The sequence below is a fragment of the Styela clava genome, chromosome 9, assembly GCF_964204865.1.
Source record: "Styela clava chromosome 9, kaStyClav1.hap1.2, whole genome shotgun sequence".
In the NCBI taxonomy this organism is placed as follows: Eukaryota; Metazoa; Chordata; class Ascidiacea; order Stolidobranchia; family Styelidae; genus Styela; species Styela clava.
This window is the reverse complement of record NC_135258.1, coordinates 16,692,778-16,714,681: the sequence shown is the minus strand read 5'-3', so window position 1 is coordinate 16,714,681 and position 21,904 is coordinate 16,692,778. Positions and strand designations below refer to the sequence as shown.

Sequence of the window (21,904 nt, the reverse complement as noted above, 5' to 3'; positions counted from 1 at the left end):
TTTGTCTAAATGTTTTTTAACAAACTACGCGATGATAAACACATACTGTATTTATTTCAGAATTATTGCGTAATTTTGTCTTTTCTCCCAGTCCAAGATTTCAATCGATAATTAGCTAGTTTGGGCTACTATTTTAAATATGAGAATCATTTTTCTCACCTCATTTCATGTCCTTGACGTACATAACGCCAGACTCATAAATGCGAGATATTCGCGAAAAAAATTTCAAAACAAATTATATCTTGCTACTGATGATATATTGCAAGATATGCGTATTGTGACCTAATTTGAATATTTTTTCCCTTCTAGTCTATTTTGAATAGAATTCGGAAAGTCCAAAACTTCAACTTCTTTTTTATTTAATTCATACAGTAATAAGATTAGAAGTTCGAATAAAGTAGAAAACTTAATCCAAATCTAATAAAATGGTGCTGTACACAATTATTTATAGTGAAAAAAAAGGATGTGCTTTAGTGCGAAGTATATTTTTAAACCTGACCTATATAAAAAGTAGAAGATTGTAGAATATATATAATCGGTGTTTTGATGATGGATAGATGGATACTGATAGTGTTTAATAGATAACTGAAAGTATATGAATCAGATGAATACTAAACTACACTGCATGTGTTTACAGATTATTTTAAATTAGTGATAGGCAACTGACGTGATGAACACCTCAGCCTACACGAACGTTATTTTCGCTTTCGTTTTTCTTCGCCTCGCTACGTTTTCGAAGGCAAATACTATTTTGGAGAGTATTATTTTAATAGACGACGAAATTTACGATATACGGGATCTTTCGGCACCCGCACCGTTGGCCAACACGGTCACAGCTGGAACTTCTGGACCTTCATCTGAAGCTGCCACAATGGCTTCAAAAACAACAAACGTTACATCAACACCAACAGAAATCACACCAAGTGAAAACATGACTGTGGCAGGGGTGCAAAACGGCACAGAAGCTACCGTTGGTAAAGGTTAGCCTATTCTAAAAGTATCGGCTAACACAGACGACAGAAATTACCATGGTTCAGGGCAATCTTGCTAATTGTCCGAATCTTGGGAAGCATTCACTAAGGATTTTAGTTGGGGGAGGAAGAAGCGTACAAAGTATAAATTTTGAGTTTGGCTTCTGGTGATGAATGCCATATTTTAATAATTGCTGTGATGAAGGAGATTCGCTATAAATGCCGGATGATTGTTTGTATCGGAATCGCGATTTTGTTTGAAGTTCAATTGTTCATCAAAATGGCAGTTGGCACATATAATAAGGGGGCATAATTGCTAAAATATAGATTAACCATATGTTTTATGACAATAAATATTTATTTTTGCAGCTTCATTCTACCTGCCAGAACGGTGCTCACTTCCAGTGGATAAAGGTTTTGGGAGGGCAAATATTTTTCGATATTTTTACAACAAAACATCTGAACAATGTGAATTATTCGTATACGCTGGAAGTGACGGGAACGAGAATAGATTTTTTACTAAAGACCATTGTATGAATGAGTGCTTTATACCCAAAAATAAGAGTAGTATTCGATCAGGTAAGTTTGTTTTCTTTGTCGAATTTGCTCGTATATCTTGAACGAACTCGAAGTGTAGACACGGTAGGACTCATGCTGAGCCTATTAATATGAGATATAATATAGGATACCTTTAATTACAGAAGATTGACAGAGTATGGTAATCTCAGAACCACCGAGAATGCTCTTTTTAGCTTTCAATATATACAATATTATAACTTACCTTATTTTTAGATACGTTTGACTGCACCTTTGACGCAATGAGTAAGTATATGAAAATATCATAAATAAAATTTAAATACATGTCTTGACGTAAAACTACATTGAGACATTGTGAATGATTTTTGGACACGTTTAGTGGACATAACGATCGTTTTGTTGTTATGTTGTGTCTTGTTCTTGTTCTTGTTGTTCTTTGACATTTTTTGGACACCTAGTGGAAATATTAAAAAACCGCTTTTCTCTTTGATCACTGGACCAATTGCTTTGAAATTTTTAGTGGTTAAAGATGAAATTTTCTTTTATTATTATTTATTACTTTTATTTATTCCAAATATTTCTGTTAGCTCTGTGAGATTTGTTTTTGTTTGCTATGACGTCATCGAACGTTCTGCGGATATCGGACGCCATTTTGTGTCCTACTGTACTGCTTCGCTTGGTGTGAATATATTTGTAGATCTGTGATCTGAAGGTACGGTAACCGTACTGTAATGCGAACAAACGTGTCCATATATTTGGGCGTAGCTCTCTTGTTTAAGTTAAAAGACAATACAGTTTTGGACAAATCATATTTATCGCTTTTCTTCGAACGATTCTGATGCAGATCAATGTGAATATTTTATTTTCAGTTTTAGATAGGTGCCGGTTGACTTCAGATTTCCAGCAAATGACAGGCTGTGCCAGAGTATCGTTATTTGGAAGCAATCGTAAACAATGTAGCGATGCGGGATGTTGTTGGCATCACAGTTTTAGAATTTGTTATCAAACTGTTGGTAAGTCAATAATTTGCTTCTCTACATTTTACAATAATTTTCTGTTTTGCTATTTGGCCATTACCAGGACTGATATTACATGGTACGTCTACCGCACAGTCGCTTATTTTTTATGGGTTTATGGTGAACGATACTAATTAATTTGAGTCGTTAAATATCTGTTATTACATGTGGTAGTACTTTTTATACGACACATTCATAATAACAACGAATCAATTTTGCGGTGTTCAATCAACCTAACACCGCTAATCGACTTGCATCTCCTTTGCAAACGAAGTACGAGGCAGGGGAATTTTGAGCACCGACGGAAAAAGTTTATGCAAAAATGCTGTATGATTGTAACGTAATAAGTCAAGTTGTCCGTTTTTATGCGCAAATTGAAGCGATTGTGTTTTATACATTATAAGAAATCGAAAAAAAGTATGTAATAAGGTGCAACAAACACAAATTGAAAATACTTTTGGATATACCAGTCACACTAAGTTAAAAATGAATTCATTCATGGATTCGATTTCACACTTTTAATTGGTAATTCGAAATCGTGCTCTGTAACAACAAATTAGTGACGCGAAGATCTAAGAGAAGACTTGTGTCATATGAAATAACACAGCTCGAGCAAAGGATTGCATTTATGTTGCGGAATTATATCCTTGGAATTTCATTTAATTATTCATTTACGTTTCCAATGATATTTATCAGCAAGGAATGTTCGAACTGAGACTTGTCAGATATTTTTAAGACAAGGTTCGATAATGTATGGAATTGCGAATTTTCAAAGTCCTGCACATTATCGTCGTGGATGGATGGCTTATTTAACATTTACTGAACGATTGCCCGGCCCGTTTTGTGTGAGTCGCGTTATTTGTTATTTTAAATATATATTTATACTATTCAACTTAATATTATAATATAAAGGCTACTGTGCCATTTTCTGTTGCCGGAATAAATGGGAATGTATTAGTAGTTTCGTCAATTTATATCTGTATTTGGGTATCTGGGTTGATGATTCTCCCCAGCGCCATTTTAATGCTGGCTATGTATTGGTAGAAAATTACATCCGGTCAGTACTTAAAGTACAATAAAAAGCACCAATTCGACACAGACTTCAATTCCGGCTTGCGTATTTTAGTTTTCAGTTATAATTTATTAACTTTGAAGCCGATCTTTTATCGACTTTCCGATTTCAAAGCATTGATTGGTTAAGCCGGATAATTTGAAAATACGACTCCAGCACCAAGACCAATAACGTCAAGTTCTGGCGTTGATTCTACGCCCTGCCCTCAATATATTTTCGAAACCTCGATACCAACTTTGTAATAATGATTGTGCCATGCTTCCATCTTGCTTGACGATTTAATACTCTCTGGGATAAACATGAAATCCCATTCCTTTCGACACATTGTAAATGAATTTTCCAAATCATTCTAGATATTGAAAAACGACTTTGAAGTTCCGATCACGATCGGAAATAGATTCATAGACGACAGAGGCATCATTCTACAAGGATCTAACAATTTACGTGCGGGAGAAAGAACAGAAATTTTGTTTGCAGGATCATTAAACAGAGAACGACTGAATCCTACTCTGTGCCGCGGCCAACAATCATTTTCTTCTAATCGTGAATCCTGAAAGAATATTAGATTTATTTGGAAGTATTGACACTTTTATCTTGTAATTTTCTGGTCACTTATTTATTCATTCATTTAAAAAAAAACGGAGATGAAATATATTTATTTGATTATGAATTCTGTACTTCAGATTTCTGAGCATATTTGCCGAACTCTAATATTTGAATTCGTTTTTTCAAACTTATCTTCAAATATTAATAAATGGACGCTTGGAAAATAGTGCTAAATATATATTGTGTCCCTTGACTGGAGTAAAATATGAGACAATGCTGCTTGTGGTCGAAATGTACTACAGTATCATCTTACGCGGATTTGTTTTTGAGTGAAGCAATAATTTTGCCTTGGTCCCTGGTCTCAAGTCAAGTGTTTCCAGATTGGCGACAATTTCTTAAGTATTTTGTAAGATGATCACATTCTAATTTGAGATGTATCGGTATCGGCAATATCGACCCTTTTTTCGGTATCGGTGTGGGCTAAATGTAGACAGATATATTCAACCCCTACTCTTCCGAGTAGAAACGGTAACGGGATTCTTACCTGTTTTAGCTAATTATCTGTCAAACTATCTTAACTAATTTCGCTACCAAAATTTTATATTAACATTTTGAATAATACGTGGTGTTTATGAAGAAAATATCAATCTAATATTAGATGATTTCCAATGTGTAAAATACAAAATATGACATAACACTCGCACAAAATCCTGCGTACGCAACTCAATGTATTAGTTTAACAACGAAACGTCTGCCGAAATGACCATATTTTATTTTATTCTTTTTGAAAGTGTTGAGACACATTTTCGCATAAGTTGTAAAGCAATTCACGATGCAGTCAAAATTCAAGTATTTTCATAAACCTTTAGCAAAAAGTCTCTCGACAAGCCATTAATGCATCTGGATCACGAACATCGATTCTCCATGTACTGAAACACCTGTTTTTCATGATGACATGCACTGTAAATATTGCTCACAGACAACTGCTTTATCCACTCCGAGCCGTCAACTTAAGGCGATAATTACATATATTATCGGTACCTCCGTAGCCCTAATCATCGCAATGCATACGAGTTATCGAAGTGGTTAAGTATAACGAAAAAGATTATATAAAAAAGAAATGTCCATTCGGTCGTAGAATTTGATTAACCATGGTTACTTATCCGTTTACCAGTCAATATCGGACATGGTGACTAAATTGTCTTTAAACCTGAACTTCAAACGGGAGACGCAATCGAACACCAATGCTATTAATTAAATAACCAATAATACGGCCCAAAGGATTAGAACCTGCGAATACACTCAAGTTAATCTGTAGTTTAGGTACTGTCGTGGTGTGTGTACCAGGTTAGGGCATAATTTTATTCCGATTTTACTTATTTTAGTTCTATTACGAGTTCGGTGACCGTCTGTGTTAGCCAAGTGAATATACCCTTTACACAACATGATGTAAATTAGGCGAACAAAATTAGCTATCTTCATATTGGTACACATACTTCTGCAGTGTAGTTTTTAGCACAGTCGAGAGTTATAAATTGATTTTCTCATTGTTGTTTCCGACCTTCACTAAATAGACTCGCAAGTAGGTATACAGAATACTTTTATTAGTTCGGAGTGCCAGCATTTACAGTGATTAAAATAATGACAACATCCAGATTATAATTTAGTAGGAATGCAGACGACAAGTACAATTCAACAAAATATCATACTCGATCATGTATGAACTATAAGGCAATTGCAGTAATTCAAACCATAGTTGATCTCATACATGATCAAGTTTGATTTCAGTATAGATTACATTTAGTATATTATTTTTAATACAAAAATAAAATGATTACAGATTGTGCAAAAATCAGGATATCATACTTAGGACTGGCCAAGAGATTAAACAAATCGTATTTTGAGGATTTTAACCCAAAAAGGCAAACTGGGAAACGCTGTTTTGAGAAAATTATTAATACATGAATACATATTTTTTATTTTAAAACTTTTTCTGGTGAATATTGCTCCAAACTATGATTAGATAGCAGATTCATAAACACCTATATTTTTGAAATATTTCCAAATCGAACCTTTTTCAAAATTTCAACGCGTGCCTTTCTGTCTTAAAACCCTTCACAAAAAATAAGTCGAGGGTGTTGAAATAATAATTTGATTACGACCAGCCGTAAGTATATTTTCCACTCTTGTTGTTTGGAACTTGTTTAGGCTCATTCAGAGACTGTAGCTTGGAAATTTCTAAAACAGTGAGGGATTTTTTATAACAACAGTTCAATAGAATAGATTACGTTTCTCATATCATAAATATCCAACTTTAGAATTGAATGAATGAAAATGATTTTTGATTTTGAAAAAATAAGGAAAAAACTTATTATGCAGAGTAATAATAGTAAGTATACTCATTAACAAATTTCACTGCACATAATTCCAACATTTAAATGCAGGTTACAAGAAATGAAATTTACATCAAATTTTTGGTACAGAATATTAGTCATGGTTTAAATTTGCATAAGCGCATTCCTATCTAGGACTCTGTTGATAAATCAATTCAACAGCTTAATTCATCACTAGTTCAACTCTTTTACTAAGAAAACTGTTTGTTTCGTACATAATAATTTAGGATTATTTTATAATTTGCGGACTTCATAGTGTCAGTCAAATTATTTGAATACTCAAGAGTAAATTGAATGATAAATTATTGATGCTTAAATCAATAGCATTAGAAAATATTAGTTTCTACATTAGAATCAAGAGAAATCCCGAAGTATGTGAACCAAGATGGCGGACACCGGATCGTAGTATGTGTACCAGGTTAGGGTTAGGCCATAATTTTATTCCAATTTTCAATATTTTAGTTCTATTACGAATTTGGGGACTAGCCAAGTGACCTCTGTAGTATTTGTACCTGATATTATGGCCTAACTCAAATCTGATACACATACTACGTTCTGGTATCCGCCATCTTGGTTCACATACTTTGGGAGTACCAAATGAAGATGTTAAATGCTTCTCATATTCACTTCAAATCGTGAGATTTCAAATTTGGTCAAAAGTTAATAGAGCGGAAAGGTACGATATTGCAACACAAAGGAATGAATAAAAATTATATTATTCCACAATCCCACGCAAATGCAAAAAAATTAGCAGCAAATTAGGTCATGAATACAAAATTTCGAAAATATAGTACAAATACAGCAGATAAACATTTAATATAACACCAATACCAATAGAAAATATTTTTTACCATATTATTATGAGATTGTTGCACAAAGCCCATTATATAGTAATAATACAAAAAAATATATATAACAATAAAGAATAAGATATGTTGAAAAATGGGTAAAATTACAAGCATTCTCGTGATTCTGACGTAAAATCAACAAAGTTATTGAAAAAATTCAATAACAGTAAGTTACCCGCCTGTCAAACAATACAAGACAACTCAGTTATAACTATCTCAATGGTTTTCAATCTTTTTGGTAGCGCAGAACCCGAGTGAAACATTCCAGGCGCTTGTGGAACCCCTGAGCAATAGTTAAATTATCTTTTGTCGTTTAATAATCTGAATTGTTCAAATTGTAGTCTAGTACGGCAAAACAAAATGATCCTCAAGGTACAACTGGAAACCTAATACGAATAGTATTTGGTTATATTTTAAACAATATACATATATTAATATAGACTGTCAGATTTGAATAAAAACTTGCGGAACCCTTGGACTGCACTGGTGTAACCTAGGGTGCCGCGGAACATCGGTTGGAAACCGCTGAAACAGCTGGAAGATTTAGTGACATATTCAATATTACGATAACCATATTGATGACTATTTGAAAGATGATGTAAAATAGGGCACTCCCGAAGTATGTGCTCCAAGATGGCGCACAACCTAAATCTAACGTGGTACGCTTACTATATTCAGGTTGTGCGCCATCTTGGTGCACATACTTCTGGAGGTCCTAAAATAGACCATCTTACGTGAAATGCTGAGATTTGAATTTTGAGAATTTACAATAATATCTGAAAAGAAGAAATAATGCTGTGTTAGTTCCAGTACAAATACTATTTTGTGCAAAATACGTTAAGAAAAAATACTGATTTTGACTAAATAGTTTTTAATATTTTATAGCTATTAGTACTTTATAGTGGTATAGTTATAAATATGCAATTCTTAATTGAAGAAATTCAGACACATTTATGTTATTGTCATGATTGAATATATAAAAATAATATTTTGATATGTAGGAATTAAATAAAGTATGTAACATTGCAAACTTATCACCAAGCCATATCACTTAAAATCAAAAGCAGACAAGAATTATTTGATACCTATACAAAGTTTTGAATGACTCAAAGATAATCCGTAAGGTCCATCCCCGGTTAATCAATAGCAAAGAATAGTCTCAGTTGGCATTCGAAGAGTGTTTCATTAAGATACCATTATTTATTGCTTTAACCTGCTATATTGAAAATATTACTGAATGGGTTGGTACATCTTTGCTAACTACTGGATTTACTGTGAATATACAATCGTTTGAAAAGTAACAGCTTGTCACAATATGAAAAACACAACAAATATTATTAATTAGGCAGAATCATAGTTAACATCTTGGCAAGTTTGTGAGATAGCAGGGAATGCGCTTTCGTAACACACATGTATATTTTTCATGTAAACAATTTGAAAATTTGACATTTTGCTTATAAATTTTTTTTTTATGTACGATGCATATACAAACCTATAGTTGGTACAAGACCCTAATACAAGCAGGCACAAATATCTAATTATGATCCAGTTCGTCATTATCTACCAATTTTTCACACCCTGGGTGACATGGGGACGCAAAATGTGTAATCTGCGATGCCAACACAGTTAAGTCAAACATTTCACACGCTAGGCCATTGCGGTAAAAGTGGTTCGAATTATGCTAAATCATTTTAAATATTAGATGCTGATTCATCACACAGCTAATTGGTTGAAAAGTAAATTTTGCTTCAATTTTCTACATCATTGCAACTTACTGGATCTTGTTATAAAATGAATTATAAAATTTGTCTATTCAGTTATAAGTATAGCCACCAGCCTTAACTTGGTTCATGAACACCCCAATAAAATGTATGATATATCCCCACATGTACACAACCCAAAGCAAATTAGTAAATTTTAAAAAACGAGTAATAATATATATGGCTTGATTATAACCTGATGAATTATGATGAAAATATCATATAAATATGACAACATAATGATGTAATATAAAAGTAGTATTTAATCGCCTTCTTCATATTCATCATCTGATTCTTTCATAGTGATACTATGTCCCAATGCTCCTGTTGTTACTGATGCTGTAGCTTCTTCAACCTTAAATAAGAAACAACAGTGAAATTGATAAATATATGATTACGTGGACGACGTTACTATGTTCTGAGTGATGCAATTCAGCTGTTTCGCTCGAGACTGTTCTCGAAATGTTCTATTACCGACGCTGTTCTTGTTTTACACATTAGACGACCACAGAAAATGGGAAATGTGCACTACAGGCTGCAGCTGATGACTGGAGTAATGTGGTTTATGAATGTTGAATATTAGATATATGTAAAAAGTATGTCATGTTAATGTAGCCTACATAGTGATATGCTAAATGTGACGCTACCAGTGATGGGTTTAAATTTGAGAACAGGTTCCCTTTTGTATCAAACTCACTAACAACAGGTTCCCTCATGTTGAAAAAGCATGCCAAACTTATAGCTCTATGACAATACAAAAACGTAACTACGCAAGCTACATTAATATGACATGCTTTACATGAGTCTAATACATAATTTTTTAAAATGCCAAATATAACACTAGTTGCACGCTACCAGTTAACAAAAAGGATTTGTTGAATAGCAAGGCATTCCATGCATGGGTTTCCACGAACGCCCTGACCACTGGATGCTACCAAAGTTGGGTCGCAACACATTTACTAATCTATTCAGGTTATTCATACCAAAATACTAAAAATAGACTTACCGTTAATCGTTTGTGTATTTCACTATATTGAATATTTCGTACATTCATCACTCCTTGCAATTCAAAATCTTTGTAAAGTTTTTTAAATATTCTGATCAGAATTTTTAATTGATAAACGTTGAGTTGAAGTTCGGAACGAGCGTGTAACCAATCTCTCATCAGTTGCACATTTGAATTGTACCAGCGCTGAAAAGTTTAATATTATTAAGTTTACAGGAAAGCCATTTCACAAATATAGAAGGTAATATAAAAGGTTTGAAATATAATGTGAAATTTTGGGGGGGTGTAATAATGGGTTCGTTCCATAGGAAATTTAAGAAAAAAAAGCAATAGTCTTCTGTTGGCTTCAACCTGTTTTAGGTTATTTAAATTTTTTTTAAATTGATCGGTTCATTACTGGCAGTGAAAAGAGATTTTGAACAACAACAACCCTAATAACAACAACAATTTAACAAAACGATCCCTATGTACATTTCGTATCCAACAAAAGGTTGTTCGAATTGTGTACTTTTCTCACATTATATAAATACATGGATGGGTCAAGAAGGTTAAAGGATCAACTCGAATATCTTTTATATTCGCCATTTTCACTCTGAACCAGGGTTTGTACAAACAGCCTAATATGTACGGAACTACGATTTTTGGAAGGCCGGACCAAGCTATTCCAACAGCCTGAGTGAGGGGTTGAACCAGCTATTTCTGACTAGTGATGCCAACAAAGTACTGCCTGATGCTCTGAGCACTATGCCATCTTGCTTATTTCCCTCATAGACGCAGACAACGACTTTGAGTTAAAAAAATGCATATTGAGTATTAGATTTGAAAGAATCATACATATATATATATATATATATATGATAAAATAATTTTACACATGTATAAATTATGACAAACTGGATTGTATGGGTTAGTATCTTTTCATCAACCTTGTCCGAAGTGAAATCATAAAAATTAAGACTAAATGAAAATATTTATAGTTAATACTTATTAGTTACCGTAAAGAGATTTTCAATAAAATATTCATCGACAATTTTTTCTCGTAAAATTTCTTGGTTGATACGAATAAAATCAATGAAGCCTTCTGCTAATTCCATTCCAGGTTTCTAGAAAATGGAAAAAATATTAATAAATCTGAGAATTAATAGAATGCTTAATACATTGAAAATGACTATCGGTTTTTCAAGTATTTGGGAAATCTTTATTTTGCAATGAAAACACATTTTATGTTACTAAATTAAGCATGATTTTAAAATGCATTGTTTCTATTGAAATATCAAAAGATGAGATGATTGCCCAAAAATACTTCGACCTAACCAAACTAGTAAACAGAATATTCAGTAATAGAAAATAGCCTATTATAGCGTGTTAAACTAACTACGCTAGTTTCAGATCTTGGCTCAAGTCCTATGTTGTACCACCTCACCCTGATGTAGTGAATTGGGTAGGTGATGCAGAACCATGTAGATTGCAGTCATTAAAATAATTCATCAACGTATGATAATGATGAAAAAGACAAATAAGTACTTACTGATAATGAAAACAGAGAAGCAGTAAAAGAACCTTCATCAAATCTTGATAGTTTGGAGAGAACAATATCAAGCACTTTTACAAACTGAAATATGAGAAATGAAATGGTTGAAGCGTTGGACTTGAACATGTTGGCATCGCCTGTTAAAGATATTGACGGCCTTTACCTCACCCAGGTAATAAATTGGGTGCGCATTGTGAAATCAGAAAGATTCTGGGCATTCTCAAAATAGTAACGTCTTACATAGTAACGTCTTAACGCCGCGTGTTTGCATGTTTGAATCCTGTAAATCAGAGTTCCCCAAACTTTTTGGGCTGCTGGACCCTCTTTGTGAGTCTTGTTTTTGGCGGACCGCCATCCTATGTCATATCAATTTCTGTGCCCAACCAATGAGGAAGGATAATGTTTTCTTTGACAAAGAAAACTCATGTGGGTTAATCAATAGATATTAATGTTGAATATTGATAGGCTAACGGCAATTCGATAAGATTATGATCTATTTGTATGTTTCGCTGCGAACACCCTGTGCAGTCCTCGCGAACCCCAGTTTGGGAAACCCTGCTGCTCCATGGTGATTCACATAACCACTCGGGGAGTATGGCTTCCCCCACCATCCAGTCCATACATTTGAAATGAATAACTATTTCCATACTCAACATGGTAACAGGATGAGAGGCTGTGCCTGACCATATGACTAAGTCTTTTCACCTTTCCTCTCCCCTAGGATAAATATGAAAATGCCCTCTTCTATACAAACCTTTTCGACAAGTAATTTTTCAATTGTTTCAAAAGTTTTCTCCATCAATTCTTCAACAGTTGTATGATAAACATGGTGTTGACCTGAAGCGTCTTTTCCTGACTCACACAGTTTTGATGATTGTTTCCTGTTAGAAAGATGATGAGCAGTTATGAAAGTAGTTTATATACAGAAAACGACTGATGATGTGAGCAAAGTATGACACAAGAATGTCCTAATATTGCATGTTGGTGACTAGAAACGTTTTTCAGTTACTAGCAACACTGTCTAATGTCTATATTATTCTGTGCAGGCGTGCAGCGCTTTGAAGTTCTATTTTTGTTAACTTCTGATTCCACACTACTAGTAATAAATAAACAGGGGATCAAAAAAACATATTGGAACATATTGTAGTTATTCATGTATAATATGATTTCTGACAAAGTTGACAAGCCTTGTAATCAGTCAATGATACATTGAAGATATTTCTTTTGGCATAAGTTGTTTTGGCAATATTTGTTGCTTTTTAATTATACAATACAATAAAATTTTTTTGTTCGTCATGGATTTGATATAATTTCAAGATGAATTTAAAACAATGGAATTAATGAATATGGGATATTAAATATTCTTTACCGCCGAGTGATCACTTACCGGCATTCCAGAACAATATTTATCAAAATGCACGAGTTAGGAGTTAACTCAAGGTTTAATGTCACTCGTATTCTCTGTAATATTTCTTCAAATCGCAGTAATGATCTAGAAATTGAAAATGAATATATTAAATGTAGTTTTGATGGGAAATGCCCAAAAACTTAGCATTCTGGATTCACTTAGCATAACCACGGTATCCCATCCTAAACATAAATATAAAGCCATAGCAATTCACACACCAGTACCAGGTTAGCTGAAAAGAGGGCGGACTTTCCCGATGTAATAGCCTACCATGGGGTGTCTTTGTGTTGGTCTCATAATGAATTCCTATATCTCTAAATACTGAAAATTTGAAATTGTTTTGTTCAAAAGCGATTTTTCTCAGCAACAACTCTGAATGTTCCAACAAGAACAATAATTTTTCAAATGACTTTGTGCCCAAAAAAAAGCTATATCCACTGATTGAAAAATATTTTACACAAAATTACACTTAAAAACCTCTGACTTACCTTGTAACCATACTTTGAATCATGTCTGCTGCCATTAATTTTAATCTATGTTCGAGATGGCAAGCAAATACTGTATCAGGCCAATGTAGTTCTTTTATAAATGATTGTAAAGCTTCAAGCTTCCATAAAACCTTGGTAGCAGTTGACATGTTATCGCCATCTCGATTCATATTTACATTTAACGCTTGTGATGACTGCAGAATAGCACTGAAGCCAAAATCACTGTAAAAAGGAATAGTCCATTTATATTTATATGATAGATCAGAGTTTCGCAACCAGGAAAGAATTTTATTAGTTTTTAGGGGATATTCTACTTTCATATTCAACTAATATTTTCGAATCATTTAGTATTAATGTAATACAGATAATGCATACTATATATATACACTATTCAAATTGCCTAAAAGCAAGAGTGCTATTTACATCTATCACAAGCGTAAAACGTAAGAAGTGTTATCAGCAAAAAAAGATGATCTATTTTCAGTTGAACTGAATTGAATATATACAAAGTGCCCCAAAACAAATCGCAGGTAATTCGAAACATAATGTTGGAGAGAACCCAACTTTGATGCAAAGTGTTCTACTCCTAGATTATTGAAAGTTTTGAATACAATCATACAAAACAAAAGTTTGAGTGTTCAAGTGTTAAATAAATTTTCTTCAATTTCATGAAAATAATTACAAAATTTATGTTTTTTTGATGGGTCAACTTGTGAATTCATCCTATCCTGTCTGCCTTTTATTGATTTAAAAATAGTAACCGCACTCGATAATTTTTGAAAAAAAAAAAACGCTTTTGGCCCCATAAAAAAGCAGCTTTTGTTAAAATTAGGAATTCTTTTGTGAAAAACAATAACACATATATCAATCCAGCCATTTGACCCTAAAATAGATTTAGCATAAAGAACATGCTTTTTTTAAGAATACAGCTGTAAGTAACGCTGGTTGGCAAAAAATAGAATGATTGCTGAGACTAACTTTTGTGATAGCCATGCGTCTTTTCCAAATCCATTATGAATAGACTGAGCAACAGATGATTCCATTAAATCAACGTATCTGATGACGAGAGGTGCAAACATGTTTTGTAAATGAAGATGAAATCGGCCATTCCCTAAAGTTTCTGTAAGATATTATAACAATGATAAGTATATTCAAATAACAAGAAATCCACATATTGATTTACCAATAATGACGAAGAATATAAATCACAAAATGGGCTAATATTTATGATTCATAGTATGGATTACATTGTAACAATTATTATTTTCGAATTGGTTATGCCCAAAATTAAAGAAAATGACAGTAATTTTTTTTTAATACTGGTTTTGTGATATGGGACCCTTGAACTGGTCAGTGCCAAATATTGATGTCAATTCGCATTTAAAATTTGCCTTTTCACACAATATTGCATCATATTTGATTGTAACAATGATAGTACAATAGGCAATCAATGGACCTTTCCCCGAGCATCAACTTCCTTGTTTACTTCGTGACATTGGCCAATCAGCAAATTGCAAAAAGTGACGTAACAATGCTCCCTATTCGCATCCGCTCATATACTTTTCTCACTCAGACATTTTCACTCAGACTCTCACTCAGACATTTTCAAGCGTGGTCGTAAACATTACCTCGTTTTTGCATTTTTGAACTCTATTCGTTAGTTTTCAGTTGTGTTTCGGAAACTTAAATATAAATCAGATAATTCAATGGTCACCCTGTCTTCCTAGGAATTAACTTAGACAATAGTGGGAATCTTCAAGATTTCTTACATAGAATATAACGAATACATCTCTGGAAGGTCAAAACCACAAAGTAATTGGACCAAACTATTTTATCCTCCATTTTCACAAAACAAATATCTTGATTTTTCTCAATGTACATGTCAATAGCTAACAGGAACAAACATATAGGAACAAAAACCTATGCATACCTATTTACAACAACAATTATTTTTTTGGAAAAAAAAGGTGATTAAAAAAAAAGGAATATTTTTGTACCATGGCTTCGGAGATAATCATTTAAAAGTTGGAACAATGGGAAGCTATCCCATGTATCAGGAGGTTGTTGCTCTATTACCGAATCCATATCCACTGCAAACAACGACCAAAATATTTCTGAATGTTCGATCATGATGTCACTGAACCATGCGAAGGCCTGGTATAAGAAAAAGATGTTTGTTCGTGCATCAGTTGCAAATTGTTTATAGGCCAAAAAAATCAACCTAAAACAACTATGCTAAGCGGGATACATGTAAATAAAGGGGGAAATATTTTTATTAATAAAAACAATATCATCCTATAATACTGTTAAACATCAAATTTGTACCAGTAATGGAAATTAATACCAAATCAGGAAGATGGCTAAAAAATCAATGGCTGACAAAATTAGCAAGTGAAGAAATCATAGTTTATTAAAAAATGAGATTCAAATGTATTCGTTTTAGCTTGGGCTCTATTTATAGTTACTGTAAATTCATTTAAAATTTTATCTTGAAAAAAGCTGGCAATACTAAAATGAAGTCGTTGATTACCTATGAAGGTTCGCATGAATAATGTAAATACAATATGAAGCAGATTATAGCAAGAATTGGTGGCCAATTACTCACTAGAAGTCTAACTGTAAAAGCACTTTCAGTTTTTTGTTGTTTCAAATATTACTTAATAGTGCTTGCTAACAACACCAAAAATGTATTCACTGGATAATAAATATAAACTCTGCCACAAATCTAGTTTAAGAAAACCACACCGTTTTGACTGCACAATAGGTGGGAAATTTGATAATATTATATCAGAAACTAATATCTTAAGATGGAGATTACTCTATTAAAAATGGTAGCCCACGGTCGCCTATGCTTGCCAAAAGATTTATTTATCAGAATTAAATATAATTAAAAGAGATCAGCATCATACTTTATTATAATATGAATGTATAAAAAATGTGGTTGTCGTAATAACCAATATAACAAATCTTAGATAACAGTAACACTGAAGAAGTGGCAATAAATTGAGTCTAACACCACCTTAGTCACCTTAATAATTAAAACCACCATAAAATCAATTTCCCACATAAGTAAATACACACATAAGAACTTACCTCTCTTCCCTAATGCATCATAAAGCAGCATTAAAAATAAAAACACAACATTGATTTGTGAAAACATCAATATAAATGAAATATTGATAATCATTTGTAAAAGCATTGTTGTATTTAAAAAATAAATATTCTGAAAAGATAATGTATGGATACATAACTGTATATCAAATGAGAGATGATATACCAGTAGTATAAAGATATAGAAATGATGATTCAAAACAGAAATGGCCAACTGGATAAAACAAACATACAGGAAGCAGATTTTAAATTGGATCTAATGTGCCATTCAACTTCATAGATCACTTTGTTTCATAAAATTGTCGAGGATAGGATTTTCATATTTATCCCGACGGGAGGAAGGCCGATAAGATGGCTCAATATTATGGTGTATCACAACCACCTGTCCGGTTACCAGTCCATTTTGGGTTTGAGATAAGTTAGTCAGTTATTTGTTCCAGATGCATGGACTTGATAATGGAGGAAGGCTTACCCAAGCAGCAGTTACGTGAACCACCCCACGACAATGAGAAGCCCAGCAATCCTATCGCACATATTTATCCCCCATTATATTCGATTCAAGTCCGCCAGAAAGTGATTGACCAGTTGACAATCTCTAATTTAAATCGATCATCATTTGAAATTTTTTTAATGCAAATCAACAGAAAATTGTTATTGTTTGAAAGGCAAAAAAGATCAATGTAGGAGAAAGTAATAAATATATATATTTCCATATATATGTGTTGTCAACAAGAAAGGAATTTTGTTGTTTTCAGGGCAGAAATACAGAAGAATATAGGGGGAAAATTTTTTTTCCAATCATCATACTATTCAAGCATGATAACTCAATGAAACACCAAGAACAATTTTTTTTGCATCTCGAAAACACAAATATTGTGTTTTACTCAAATCAGAGAGATAAATTGAATCGATTATTATTTTACACAGAGCTCAAGTTACCGAAATACTTTTTTTTCGACCAGTTGTCGGCACATAGCCTGTGCCATCACTCAAAGGCTCAAGAAATATAAGCTAAATTCAAAAAAGGTTTATTTATTATTGAAGACTGATAGAATCAAATCATATTCCTTTACAAAGTAGTCACGGTCGTAGAGATGTGGATAAGAAGAAATAACTAAACTGAAAAAGGAATTTTTTCTAGTAAAAAAATTTACAGTACAGAGTAGCATGTCCAATATATCTTGAGAGAAGTAGTGTCCTTAGGGTTTTAAAACAGAAAAAGATGATTCTAAACTATATATAGTATTTTTCATATTTATCCCAGGGAAAGTGAAAGCTGATAAGACGGCTGAGGTACAGCGCGAATTAGGGGCCCTCATCAGGTTAGCAGGCCACTTTGAGTATGGAGATAGTTTATCAGTTATTTGTTCAGATGCTAGGACTCGATAATAGCATTTATGCTCAACTTGGTTTCTTATGAAAAAAAAATATGCGCTAGCAGCTAACTACCAATTTCAAACCTAAAACTACAAACTCCTAACAATCTGTGACTGTGATGGCTATATTCATCTTTGCGTTAATTGAGTTAAAAACCTAACTAAAAATTTGTCAAGTTGGGGTTAAGGTTAATCAAGTTCAGTTTCATTTTGAAAACAGAGATATTAACTCAAGAAGCAAACCTCAGAATGGTGTTCTTCATTCTGTTGGACAACATCAATACATAATTCAGCAAGATGCATCACAATTTCTAATTTACGAGATGGTGACACACTGTTCTGATCAAGATTTTCTGAAAAAGTGTTGGAAATTAGTACAGAAACAATAAAAAAGGTAATTATTCAGCAATAGTAATATTTACATGGCAGAAAGATCGATAACAAACAATTTTTAGCTCAAAGTTAGAATTTTCGTCCTATTCTTTCGTAAGTGTAGGAATCTAGTTACAATAAAGATTGAAATAGCCACTTGAACCTGATTAGATGCAGCTTTCAAAAGACAATTAACTTTACAATGGCAATTTCATATTTAATCCAGTGCTATATTTCATATTTCAACGTTGCTATATTGAATTAAAATGTATCCCGAAAATCCTAAACACAGGGTGACGAAAAATACATAACCAGATAATTTGGAACATAAATTACTGAGCGTCATGGATTACTGAAATTTTTGGGTACAATCATACACAAACAGAATACCAAAAGTTACCTTCAATTTTTCCATATTCTGAAACTCTGCTGTAATTGACAAGAGCTGCTTTCTCTAAACTACTGATAATGATTGAACGAACTTCGTCCTGTGGAACTGGAGTCACAATATCTTTCATCATAACCTGAATATAATGCCAAAAACAATGAGAAAACAATGCTTAAACATATGGACAAATAGACACTTCTCAAACTATGGATGAAATCATTATACGCTAGATACATGGCCCAAAAACAGAATCATACACAGACAGAAGTTAAAAAGTTAACTAAATTTTCTTATTTTTCATTGCCAGGGAAGGGGGATTCACCATGTTAGCAGTACTTGTGAAAATTGTTAAATATTAGAAGCAATAGCCTCCCAAAAACTTTTTTCATTTCAAAGTAGTAGGATGGTCGATTTAGTCCATTAGTTGTGGAGAAAAGAGACTTTTCAAAACCCCAATAACACGCTACAAGAACAACAACTGAAACTAGTTGTACCCGTTCCAGTAATGATAAAGTTGCTTTCAATGCTCCCTCTGGTCTTCCAAATGGAAAACAATATCGAAAATGTGTTATTTGATACATCAGATGATTCTTCAATCTTTCTTGAACTTCACCAAATCTTTGCTTCTCATCCATTGTCACAGTTCCAATACCATCAGGTCTGAATTAAGTGGAATTTGTAATTAAAATAATTTCAAAAAATTTATGTTTTTTAATTATCTTCAACTTAGAATTGTGCAAACAAAGTCCTTCCAAGATGTATGCCTTTCATTTAAAAAACGAGGATAGGGTAAAAGTAGAATTTTCACACAGGACAAGAAAATCCATAAGATGGCTCAATCATGAAGGCCAAAACCGTTCGTCCAGTTACTAGAAAACATCGGCCTTGGGGATGTTTAACCCGGTAATAGTTTCGAATGCATGGACTTGGTCTTGTAGCATACTCTCTCACCTGTTTCCATGAATATGACTTGCACAAAATGCAAAACTATAATGCAGCAGAGTTGGATCAATCATTGTTCCTTGCAGAGCTCTTTCCAATAAATCTAGAAATGAACAATATAATAAACATTCCAATAGAAAAAAGTGGGCATAAAGAGCAAGTGAGCAGTAATTCCCATAAATCACGAGACTCGCGTCATCCCAACTCATAATGACAAAAATGTTGCAAATTACAATGACACATAATTGACAATTCAGAAAAGTAACAAACCTGATAGATAACACAGATGCCTGTGACAACCACGAACTCCATATCTTGCACAATATTCATCCAATACAAATACTTGACCCGGGGAAAACCAGCCCTAAAATAGGAAATAATATTTGATAAAACATATCAAGACTGGAGAACGCTATTATCTGTATTGGAATTTAAGATGGAGATTTTAAATTGTCTGAAATTGGAGTCAAAATCTCAGACTTTTAATAGTGCTAAAAGAAGACAAAATTGTAGGTTAGGAACTGAGAAAGCATCAATTGACTAAGAATATACAATCATACACCACGGATTTTGTTATCAAAACTTTCCCTGAACTCGGTGCTGGAGTTGGAGAAAAAATTCAGGGAGAGTCAGGAGTCTGAGACCCCTTTAAAAGCTCGGAAAATATTCTGAGTAAATTTTCCTCGACTCACCAGCCATGAAACGCATGTGTGGGTAAAGGAAACAGATATTCGAATATAGCAACCAAGAACAACTATTCTGAAATATTTTTGAAGTTTCATTATAATTCTATTATTTTAACACTCATTCACTAATTCAATATTCATGAATTTAATTTTTGCTCTCCTGCACTGCTATTGAATATTCAAATAAAAATTATACAAGGTTCAATATTGCAATTGACGTAATGATAAGAAATAAGCCATCCTGAATATGAACTGAACCCAACTAATCCTATTATATTGCAAGAACTCATTTTGTTTTAATTGTATTTTTATGAAAATACCATTTTTTATTATAACAAATTATGAAAAAAATCATTAGTAATTCATGGTTAAAAGACAAAATTTTTCGAAATCAAATTCATTATTGCAATAGACAAATGGCGCAATAAGAAGTCAAATTTCCCTTAATCCAATAAAACAAAACCAAAATCAATAAGGCTGCAGTTTTATTCAGTTCGAAGCAACAAAGCCAGGGTCAAATACTCTAATATAAGTAGATTCCTAAAGGCATCTTTAGGCCGGTTAACCAAAATGGAATCAAAGCCTATACAGTAGTCTAGTATGCAGAAAAATTTTGAATCTTTCGGCGACAATAGTATTCATTGAATAAAACAGATGTGGATATGACTATATTCAACCATCTTGACACTCAACAAATTTCATTCAGCTTGAAATGGTATTTCAAAAAGCAAAAGTTGGTTAAGCAATAGCAAAAGTTTGGCTATAATTGTCAATCCAGAAATGATACAAAACCAAAATTTTACAAAAACAAACCCCATTCTAAGCCAAAATATCTCGAAAAAAAAGAAATAAAACAGGAATTGCCTTCATTCAAACAATTCACATTTTAGTAGCAGAGTAAGTTTCATTAAAACTATTTTAAATTTATTGTGTGTAAACTTAATAAAAAAATGCTCGTCTCTGATTCTTAACACCTCACAAATTATCACATATTATACTCAAATTTACCACGTTAATTACCAGTACCACGTTATAACTAGATCATCTCAAAAATTTAATGTCACTTTGTCAGATATATTCAAGAATCAGAAACCTGGAAAAGATTATTAGACAAATTAACTAGGCATTAGGAAAATTGAAAATTGCAGATACGTCTTTCTTGTATAATAACAGCATGTATGCACAAGCAAGTAATTTCAATCACCTTTACAACCAAAGTACTGTGGTGGTAATTATGTATGTATAAAATTAAGTATACCGAAGTATGTAAATATATATGCCAATATGGATTTGAGAAAAATTTGTTTTCTCAAACATCAAAATATTAAAGCCATCATGGTGGTTTCTAAGTTCCGCAATATTATGGTATCGATGTTGTTTTAAGTGATGATTATTAAATGATAGATGATTCAGTATTTGAAACACGAAAACACTATTTCAAAATAATAGGGTT

At 32.9% G+C, this 21,904-nt stretch overlaps 2 protein-coding genes across 4 annotated transcripts in view; one reads left to right on the top strand and one right to left on the bottom strand.

Moving 5' to 3' along the window:
- The first annotated feature begins 641 nt into the window (after nucleotides 1-641).
- LOC120339366 (uncharacterized) lies at nucleotides 642-4,408 on the top strand. Of its 2 annotated transcripts, none has more exons than XM_039407475.2 (6): nucleotides 642-974; nucleotides 1,341-1,550; nucleotides 1,764-1,793; nucleotides 2,378-2,521; nucleotides 3,221-3,369; nucleotides 3,950-4,408. In XM_039407475.2, exons 1-6 carry the CDS (start codon nucleotides 671-673, stop codon nucleotides 4,148-4,150), a joined length of 1,038 nt encoding a protein of 345 aa, XP_039263409.1. In that variant the 5' UTR covers nucleotides 642-670; the 3' UTR covers nucleotides 4,151-4,408. The 2 variants fall into 2 exon arrangements, with proteins under 2 accessions (XP_039263409.1, XP_039263408.1); XM_039407474.2 differs by having other exon boundaries at nucleotides 642-980; nucleotides 3,950-4,407.
- A 1,317-nt stretch (nucleotides 4,409-5,725) lies between these two features.
- The window catches only part of LOC120339870 (calcium-dependent secretion activator 1-like), a 29,634-nt gene continuing 13,455 nt past the window's right edge, over nucleotides 5,726-21,904 (bottom strand). Inside the window, exons 15-29 of one of the 2 annotated variants that reach the window (XM_078116367.1) lie at nucleotides 20,036-20,129; nucleotides 19,775-19,868; nucleotides 19,318-19,483; nucleotides 18,836-18,959; nucleotides 18,307-18,416; nucleotides 17,627-17,698; nucleotides 15,574-15,730; nucleotides 14,555-14,696; nucleotides 13,577-13,798; nucleotides 13,068-13,172; nucleotides 12,435-12,561; nucleotides 11,678-11,761; nucleotides 11,145-11,252; nucleotides 10,150-10,335; nucleotides 5,726-9,498 (exon numbers count right to left, since the gene is read on the bottom strand). In XM_078116367.1, coding sequence (XP_077972493.1) covers nucleotides 9,406-9,498; nucleotides 10,150-10,335; nucleotides 11,145-11,252; nucleotides 11,678-11,761; nucleotides 12,435-12,561; nucleotides 13,068-13,172; nucleotides 13,577-13,798; nucleotides 14,555-14,696; nucleotides 15,574-15,730; nucleotides 17,627-17,698; nucleotides 18,307-18,416; nucleotides 18,836-18,959; nucleotides 19,318-19,483; nucleotides 19,775-19,868; nucleotides 20,036-20,129 — 1,884 coding nt within the window. In that variant the 3' untranslated portion in view covers nucleotides 5,726-9,405. The remainder of the gene's footprint in view (nucleotides 9,499-10,149; nucleotides 10,336-11,144; nucleotides 11,253-11,677; nucleotides 11,762-12,434; nucleotides 12,562-13,067; nucleotides 13,173-13,576; nucleotides 13,799-14,554; nucleotides 14,697-15,573; nucleotides 15,731-17,626; nucleotides 17,699-18,306; nucleotides 18,417-18,835; nucleotides 18,960-19,317; nucleotides 19,484-19,774; nucleotides 19,869-20,035; nucleotides 20,130-21,904) is intronic. The other variant, XM_039408097.2, reaches the window with a different exon arrangement.

Excerpts from the sequence above, each read along its gene's own strand:
- LOC120339366 (XM_039407474.2), top strand. The coding sequence starts at position 671 with ATGAACACCTCAGCCTACACGAACGTTATTTTCGCTTTCGTTTTTCTT. Across the intron at positions 1,794-2,377 it reads CTGCACCTTTGACGCAATGA|TTTTAGATAGGTGCCGGTTG; the intron begins GTAAGTATATGA and ends TTTTATTTTCAG. Across the intron at positions 2,522-3,220 it reads AATTTGTTATCAAACTGTTG|CAAGGAATGTTCGAACTGAG; the intron begins GTAAGTCAATAA and ends GATATTTATCAG.